The sequence below is a fragment of the Elephantulus edwardii genome, unplaced genomic scaffold (genome assembly GCF_000299155.1).
Source record: "Elephantulus edwardii isolate Elephantulus edwardi_28Jun2011 unplaced genomic scaffold, EleEdw1.0 scaffold00002, whole genome shotgun sequence".
Lineage (NCBI taxonomy): Eukaryota > Metazoa > Chordata > Mammalia > Macroscelidea > Macroscelididae > Elephantulus > Elephantulus edwardii.
Window position 1 is genome coordinate 2,549,469 of NW_006399752.1, and position 9,207 is coordinate 2,558,675.

The 9,207-nt window shown below is 40.1% G+C and overlaps 1 protein-coding gene across 1 annotated transcript in view; it reads right to left on the reverse strand.

The window, feature by feature from the left end:
- The window catches only part of TRMT11 (tRNA methyltransferase 11 homolog (S. cerevisiae)), a 95,928-nt gene that overhangs the window by 41,378 nt on the left and 45,343 nt on the right, over positions 1–9,207 (reverse strand). Inside the window, 1 exon segment of the mRNA XM_006879139.1 lies at positions 1,918–2,038. Coding sequence (XP_006879201.1) covers positions 1,918–2,038 — 121 coding nt within the window.

Here is a 9,207-nt window from a genome sequence, read left to right on the forward strand (position 1 = left end):
GTTTCATGAAATTCTTCTGTGTTTGCCAATTCCTTTTGATACAGTGACTCAGTATATTCTTTCCATCTTCTTTTAATACTTCCTGGATCTGCCTAAGGCATCCTTGATTATGGCAACTGGAGGTTTGAATTTGTTCTTCAGTACCCCTACTTGCTGAAACTGAGGAGGACCTGAAGTGTTTGCTGCAGAAAGTCAAGGACTGCAGCCTCCAATATGGATTGAGGCTCAATGTCAAGAAGACAAAGATTATCACCACTGGGCCAATGGCAGCATCAGGATGGATGGTGAAGAGATTGAGATTGTTCACAGCTTCAGTTTGCTTGGCTCCACAGTCAACACTCTTGGCACCAGCAGCTAGGAAATTAGAAGACGTATTGCCATGGGAAAGTCTGCTGTTAGGGACCTCTCCAAAGTACTGAAGAGCAATGGTGTCTCTTTGGAGACGAAGGTGCGTCTGATACAGGCCATGGTCTTTGCTATCACTTGTTATACATCAGAGAGTTGGACAATGACTAAGGAGGATAGAAGGAGAATTGATGCCTTTGAGCTGTGGTGCTGGAGAAGAGTATTGGGGGTACCATGGACTGCTAGGAAAACAAACAGATTCATCCTGGAAAGGGTTAAACCAGACGGCTCCTTGGAGACAAGGATTCTGAGGCTTAGTCTGATATACTTTGGACATGTTGTAAGGAGGGACCAGTCCTTAGAGAGGGACATCATGCTCGGTAGGGTGGAGGGACAGCGCAGGAGGGGAAGGCCCCCTATGAGGTGGATTGATTCAGTGACTGGGGTAATTGGGATGGGTGTGTCGGAGACGGTGCGATTGGCACAGGACAGAGTAGAGTTTAGGGATGTTGTACATAGGGTCGCTATGAGTCGCAAGTGACTCGATGGCACATAACAACAACAACAACAACAACAACAATCAGAGAGCTGGACAATGGCTAAAGATGACAGAAGAAGAATTGATGCCTTTGAGATGTGGTGCTGAAGAAGAGCACTGAATATACCGTGGACTGCCAAGAGAACTAAAGGCCGTTCCTGGAAAGGGTGAAACCAAGCTGCTGCTCCTTGGAAGCAAGGATTTTGAGACTGTCTCAAATACTTTGTGCATGCATCCAGGAGGGACCAGTCTCTGGAGAAGGTTATCATGAATGGAAAGGCTGAGGGACAGCCCAGGAGAGGAGGAACCCAGACTAGACAGACTGACACAATAACTGGAGTCATGAGAGTAAGTGTGTCAGAGACTGGTTCAGGATACAGCAGAGTTCAGAGCTATTGTGCACAAACTTGCTATGAGTCATAGTCGACTCAACAGCACATTACAACAAATTAGGTGTTAATCATATCAGTTATAATCTAGGCATGAAATAAGAGATGTTTTCTTTTCATACGTATGTGTGTGTCTGTGTGTGTGTGTGTAAGAGAGAGAGAGATAGATAGATGGGGAAGGGGGTGAGGAGGAGAGAAATTATATCTTATACCTTGACACAGGAGGGAGAAATTACTTTCTCTGTTAGAAAGCAACAATTTTTTCTTTCTATAAGTTCCAAACAACAAGTATCTCCTCCTGTTGGAGAAGATCAATTGACAAGCAACTCTTAATTAAACAACAGTTGTTAGGTAAGAATACACTATTTTCTGAGTTGGTAGCAAGGCTACCATGTAATCTAAGAAGTTCAGCTTAGTTTCTATTTCTATCCTTTCATTCAACTTCTATAGTCTTCTCCTACTTTCTGTTTCAAACCCAAAACTACAAACTTCTTCAACTTCTGCCTCTTTCTCAAGTCCTTGATAACTTTTAGAAAAGTACCCAAAGGTCCGTGTGTCCAAAACTCCACTAAAGGAAAACTGCTTTGGAGAAAATGTATTTCTGAATCATCTAGAATTTACCCTAAATATATTGGGCTAATTTACCTCAAACTTCTTCACCTTTTCCATTGTTATCAAGCGCCTGGACGTGTGACTGGAAAGTTTCTGCTCACAGTTGCTAACGAGCTGCAGGCAAGGGTGCCAGGGCACCATCTCGTCAGTGTATCTGGCAAAAGAAGAGCTGGCTGTTAAGAGACATTCTTTTGTGAGTGCCACATGGATCACCACAGAGGTCCCCAGGGTGCTACAGAACACATCCTCTATATGCTGCACTATTGTATTTCACACACGCTATCCATATAATCCATAAACAATCACCTCGCACTTTCAAACAGCAAAATCTTTTCATACTACCCATATCTCAACAAAAGCTGATACTTTTTCTTTAACCTGTGCGAGGGTGAAAGAATAAACATTATCACTTATTGAAGAATGCCAACAATTTAAACTATAAGCTGATGATTCCAACGAAAGTATCCCAAAAGAGCAGCTATGACACAGAATACACTCTACATCAGCCCCTTGATACTCACTAGTGATAAATTTATCTAGAAAATGTTATAAATTGTCAAAGTATAAAATCCATGGCAAAATATACTTCACCTTATAAAATTAAGCTCCTACAAAATGTTAATTATTTCTTGAGATTTCTAATGATTTTTAAATATAGACCCAAGTTATTTTAAATAAACTGTCACAAAAATAAACAGTATAGATTGTATCAGTACTGTGGTCACATAAGCCATGAAACACAACTTATGAAGGACTGATGTTGTTGTTGTATACCCTTGAGTTGAAAGTAACCCATAGATGACTTTACAGTGGGTTTTTAGAGGCAGTTAATCACACGAGAAAAGACTGCCCATCCATCTCCAGTGGAGCAGCTGGTGGCCTCAAACCATGTGCCTTTGGGATTGTAGCACTGCTTCTTGCCACTAGGCCACCCGAGCTCCCTATTCAGGCTGGTAAGTGGTAGTAACCACTGCTGTACAGCACATGGCCTACACGGATGGAGACAGTGACACCAGCACAGCGGATCGGTCAGGCTGCAGTAGATCAGAACCTGACTTCAACCTGGGCAGGGTAAACAGGTAACAGGTGTAGGAGAACAGGGTAGTCCTCAACAGAGCACAAAGTGGAAGAGTAGTGGGGAGAGTGCTCTTTGGGCATGGCCGCCATTGCCGGTTTTCTGTTGTCCTTTGCACGGGTTTATACATTCTGCAAGGAGTTATTACACGGTAAATCTTAAAGAGCCAACTCAAAATGGGAAAGGGAAACCCACAAGCTCGGCTATTCGAATGTCTCAACATTGTCTTCAGCACTACTCTTCTACCAACTTTTCAAATGTTTCTGACCTTCTGTGACTAGTTCTTCACTATATTAACCTCACTTCTCAAAACCTTCCATCATCTACTTACCAGACAACAATGCACAATGTGCTTCACTTGATCATCAGTGCAAGGAAGTCTTTTAAAGTCATTCTTTGCCTACTTCCCAAAGGCTCTCACCTCATCTAATAATTCTTTAGTATTCGCTTCATAGTCACAAGTGCTCTTCATCAATTATCAGATGAATATCAATTTAGATGAACATCAATCTTCATACAAAATATTTTTATAATAAAAATACATTCCACATCCTGATTGAAAGACTAAAAACAAGTGTAACAGAAAAATGGGACATCACTAATCTTTTTTTTTTTAATTTAGGTTGTTTATTTTTCATTTCAATGAACATCTACAGAGATTTTGGGATTCCATTCATTTATTGTTGCACCCTTCTCCCCGCACAAACCCCTCCTCCCCCCCCCCCCGTTTGCTCCTCTCCTTGAAAAGCAAAAGAAAAACTCCCTCATTGGTACACAATCCCCCCCGCACCTCCCCAAACCCCACCTCCTACCCCCAAATATAATCCACTCTGCAACCCTCATTGCGTACTCCTACGATAAAAATAATGCCCTAAAATATAATACTTTTAGACTATTCTCTCCCCATAGACTTCAATGCCGTAAACATATTTCATCCAGTTTTTCTCAGTCTTACCCCCACCCCAATGCCAGCCTCATTCTACAACAGTGGCACCATGGTAGCATTTGTCCCTTTGTGACTGAGATACCTCACTCAGCGTGATGTCCTCCGGGGTCACCCATTTTGAATAATATTGCATGAGTTCCTTGTTTTTCAATGCAGCATAGTATTCCATTGTGCGAATATACCACAGCTTCTAATCTTAAGCTTACAAGCAGCAATATTTGAGGATCTTTAGGGAGCTCTGGTGGTCTAGTGACAAGAAACTGCACTGCTATCCTGAAGGCGCACGGTTCAAGGCCACTAGCTGCTGTGAGAGAAGGATGGGCAACCTCCCTGCATGCCTCTGAAAACTGGCTGGAGGGTCAGCTATGGATCGGTTCTGACTATATGGTACAAAACAACAACATCAACAAAACTATAAGAGTCACAGGCAATTCGATGGCACATAACAACAACATAAAACAGTATTTCTCAAACAAAGCAAACCACTAACTTAAAGGGGCGAAGGAAGCCTCCTCTTTTTCATTTCTTGGCTGTACTAACCTAAAGTACTTTTATTAAAAACATTACTTCAATAGCTACAAATAAAAATTAGATACAAATAAAAATTAGATACAGACTCTGTATGTTTCTCTCTCTTACATAACTATAAAACCAAAAGAAACTTATAATTCAGATTCTCAAGTGCAAAACCAATACAATTTAAATAACATTTATGAAGGATGCTCAATTTTAACATTCTAGTGTACATTTGCCCCAATAGGAGAAAAATATATTTAAGTGTTTTACATTTTTTTCCCAAGCTTGTTATTTCGTTTTTAAACATGAATCGTAATTGTCAAAGCTGGTGATTAAAAATATTAATTTGATGTCCTTGACAGATTTTTCTGATACAACTTTATAAGAGAAACTAGGAATCTAGACATATTTTTGAAAACTTTTGGCTATGTGCCTGATCCAATCAACGTCCTTTCAACTACTTCCTATGCATCTGAAAGGGACAATGAATAAAAATGACTGAGTTTTGGTGTTGAGAACAGTATTTAATATCCCACGGACTGGCAAAAGAATAACTCAGTCTGTCTGGGACATAGTGCAACCAGGGTGTTCCTTAGAAGCAAGGACATTGACACTGTCTAATAATCTTTGGCAGGTAGGTATGTTATTAGGAAGGGCCAGTCCTTGGGAAAAAAGAGAACATGCTAGGAAGGATGAAGGGTCAGAAAAAGAAAAGAAGTCTCCTAACAAGATGAATTGACACTGGCTGTAACAATGGATTTAAACCTATCAGAGATGAGTCTGACACAGGATAGGGAAGGTCCAGATCTATTGTTTACAGGATCACTATGAGTCGATAGGCACAATCAGATGTTCTAGGATTCCCATTCTCCTCAAGGTTAGCCCCAATTTGTTGTGCTCCACACAGTCAAATGAAACAATGAAACACAGATGGTCATTCCACTGGTACTCTAATTTCAGTCAAGATTAATCTGAAACTGGCAATAATGTCCTTAGAGGACGGACGGTCTCTTCTAAACCCAACTTGTATTTCTAGTAGTTCTCTGTCAACGTATTGGGCCAGTCATTTTTTTATAATCTCCAGCAAGATTTTGTCTTTGTATGGTATCAGTGATAATGTTTGATAATTTTCACACTCAGACAGATCACCTTTTTCAGGAATGAGAATATGGACCTCTTCCAGTTGGCCAGGTAGTTGTCCTCCAGATTTCCTGGTACAATCTGATGAGGACATCCAGGGCTGCATGTGTGTAAAGTATGTCAACTGGTATACTGTCAGTTCCTGGGGCCTTGTCATTGTTTGTCAATTCCTTCAGAGCAGCTTGAATTTCCTCCTTCATCACCATGGTCTCTTGGTCATAAGGTGTTTCATTAAATTATTCTGTGTGTCAGTCAATTGTTTTTGGTACTCCTTCCATCTTCTTTTAACACATCTTGAATCATTCAATATTCTGCCCACAGGCAACGTTAAGTATTTTAACTTGAGACTTAAATTTGTCCTTCAGCTCCTTCAGCTTAAGAAATGCTAAGTGAGTTCAGCCTTTTTGACTTTCTGGCTCCAGCTCTTCACAGAATTCATTTTAATACTTTGCTTTGTCTTCTCGAGCTACACTTTGAAATTTTCTATTCAGCTCCATAACTTCCTGATTCCTTCTCATTGCCTTGGCTTCTTAGCTTTCTAGTACAATATTCAGTCTCTTCCGACATTCTTCTTGGTTTTTCCTTTCTCTTCTGTCTTTGTAATAATCTTCTACATTTTTCATGGATGGTATTTTTTATATTCTCCCACAGCTCATCTGACCTTCATTCAATAGGGCCCAAGACCTCACACCTGTTCTTAAGATGGTTTTTAAATTCAAGTGGGATTGATTCAAGGTCAAATTTTGGCTCTTGTGGATTTGATTTCATTTTCTTTAGTTACAATTTGAACTTGCGTATGTTTAGCAGATACGTCTTTTCCAGAGTCAGTGCCTGGCCTAGTTTTCACAGCTGATACGGAACAGAGAAAGGAAACAATGGTTCAAAATTAGGAAAGGAGTGCATCAAAGATGCAACCTTTTCAATTTATATACAGAATCATTCAAGATCATTCGAGAAGCTGGACTTTATGAGGAGAAATGTACTATCAGAATTGGAGGAAGTTCGTCAACAACTTGCATTATGCAGATGATACAATCTTACTTGCTAAAACTAAAGATGACCTGAAGCACTTGCTGCAGAAGGTGAAGGACTATAGTCTCCAATATGGATTGAAGCTCAATATCAAGAAAACAAAGATTCTCACCACTGGGCCAACTGGCAGCATTATGACAGATGGAGAGGAGACTGAAATTGTTAACAACTTCCACTTGTTTGGTTCCCCAGTCAACACTCTTGGCATCAGTTGTCAGGAAATCAAAAGACGAATTGCACTTGGAAAATCTGCTATCAAAGTTCACTTGGAATACTGAGATCTAACGATGTCAGTATAGAGCCCAAGGTGAGCCTGATCCAGGCCATGGTCTTTGTAATTACTCACCACGCATCAGAGAGCTGGACAATGACTAAAGATGACAGAGGATTAATTGCTGCATTTGAGTTGTGGTTCTGGAGAAAAGTAGTGAACATGGACTGCCAAGAGAACAGGCTAGTCCTGGAGAAGGTGAAGCAAAGTTGCTTTTTGGAAGGAAGGATGTTGAAGTTCCATCTCACATTCTTTGGACATGTTGTTCAAAAGGACTGGTCCTTGGAAAAGGACATCATGCTTGGAAGGGTGGAAGGATAGCTCAGAAGAGGAAGACTCTAGAAGAGATGGACTGGCTCAGTGACTGGGTCAATGGGGGTAGCTGTGTCAGAGACAGTGAGAATGACTCAGGATAGAGCAAGGTTCAGAGCTATTGTGCAGAGAGAGGATCACTATGAGTCACAGGTGAACTCACAGCATATAACAACATCATGGGACTTAATAACGATTACAACAGCTCATGAATAGAACTGCTTTAGGACAAAAGGAAAAAACATAACAATGTTCTCATAACAAGCATCAGAAGAACCAGAAATAACACTCCAAGGACAAGTAAGTTAAAGAAACAAAAACTACAAAACAACTATGAGATATCATCTCACCCCAGTCAGAATAGCAACATTTAACAGAACAGCAAGCAATAAATGCTGGAGAAGTTGTGGAGAAACTGGAACACTTATTCACTATTGGTGGAAGTGTAAAATGGTGCAACCACTACGGCGCTTTCTCAAAAAGTTTCAAAAAGAGATACCATGTGACCCAGCAATTCCACTACTGGGAATATACCCCAAAGAAACCATAACTGACACCCAAGCAGATATATGCACACCCATGTTTATCGCGGCTCTCTTCACAATAGTAAGGAGTTGGAAACAACCCAGGTGCCCATCAACAAATGAATGGATAGAGAAGCTGTGGTATATTCACACAATGGAATACTACACTGCATTGAAAAACAAGGAACTCATGCAATAGTATTCAAAATGGGTGACCCTGGAGGACATTATGCTGAATGAAATATCTCAGTCACAAAAGGACAAATACTGCATGGTGCCACTGCTCTAAAATGGTACTGATATCAGGGTTGTGGTAAGACTGAGAAAAACTGGATAATATGTATATACTGCACTGAAACAGATGAGGGAGTGAATAATTTAAAAGCGATGTATGATAGGGTATTATGGTTATCACAAGAGTCCACAATTAAGGATGCATAGTGGACTGTACTTGGGGTGGTGGGAGGGGTGGAGGGGATTGTGTACCAGGGAAGGAGTATTTCTTTTACTTTTAAAAGAGAGGAGCTAACTGGGGGGGGGGACATGGTTGGGCAGGGAGAGAAGTGTAGCAATGAATGAATGGAAATCCAAAATCTCTGTAAATGTTCATTAAAATTATTTTAAAAAAGAAGACTTCCCTTGTATATGCTGCTCACAAACCCGGAAGATTATTTCCCACCTATAAAATGAAAAATCTAAGATAAAAAAGGGATTACTTAAAAAATCACGTGTCCCTTTTATGGACTGGGTGTGTGTGTGTGTGTGTGTGTGTCTCCAGAATTATGTGTCAATTAGCTAGGCTATGATCTTGGTACATTATCCCTGCTTTGTGATCTGATGTAATTGTCCTATACATTGTAAACCCTAAGCTCTATGATGTTAGCAAGGTAGTGATGTTAACAAAGGCAGGATCAATCAAAAGGATTAGATTGTATCTTGAGACACATTCTTTTGAGATATAAAAGAGATTAAACAAGTGTGCAGAAATTAGAGGACCTACTATCAACAAAAAGAAGAACCAGGAATTGAGTGAGTTTTTTGGACCCAAGGTCCCTGTGCTGGAAACTTTGAGAACCAGGAGACATAAGATAGGAAGCCTTCACCTAAAGCTAGCACTCTAAATTTGAACTTTTAGCTTCCTAAACTGTACAAAAAGAAATATATTTATTAAAGCCATCTACTCAAGGAATTTGTTACAGCAGCATAACTATGGTACTCTACGTTCTACTTTCAAAAAAACTGCCCCTTGGCACTATGGAAATAGTACTTTTATAATGTAGGGGTTGTAGCCAATGTCACAGAAAATGTACATGAATTGTTGAACGGAAAATCAATTTGTTCTGTAAACTTGCACCCAAATGATAATTTAAAAAGAAAAAAGTCTCTGGTTATTGATATTTAAAAATTCTTCTAAGACCATAGCTGACATCCAAGCAGATATATGCACACCCATGTTCATTGCAGCTTTGTTCACAATAGCAAGGAGTTGGAAACAACCTAAGTGCCC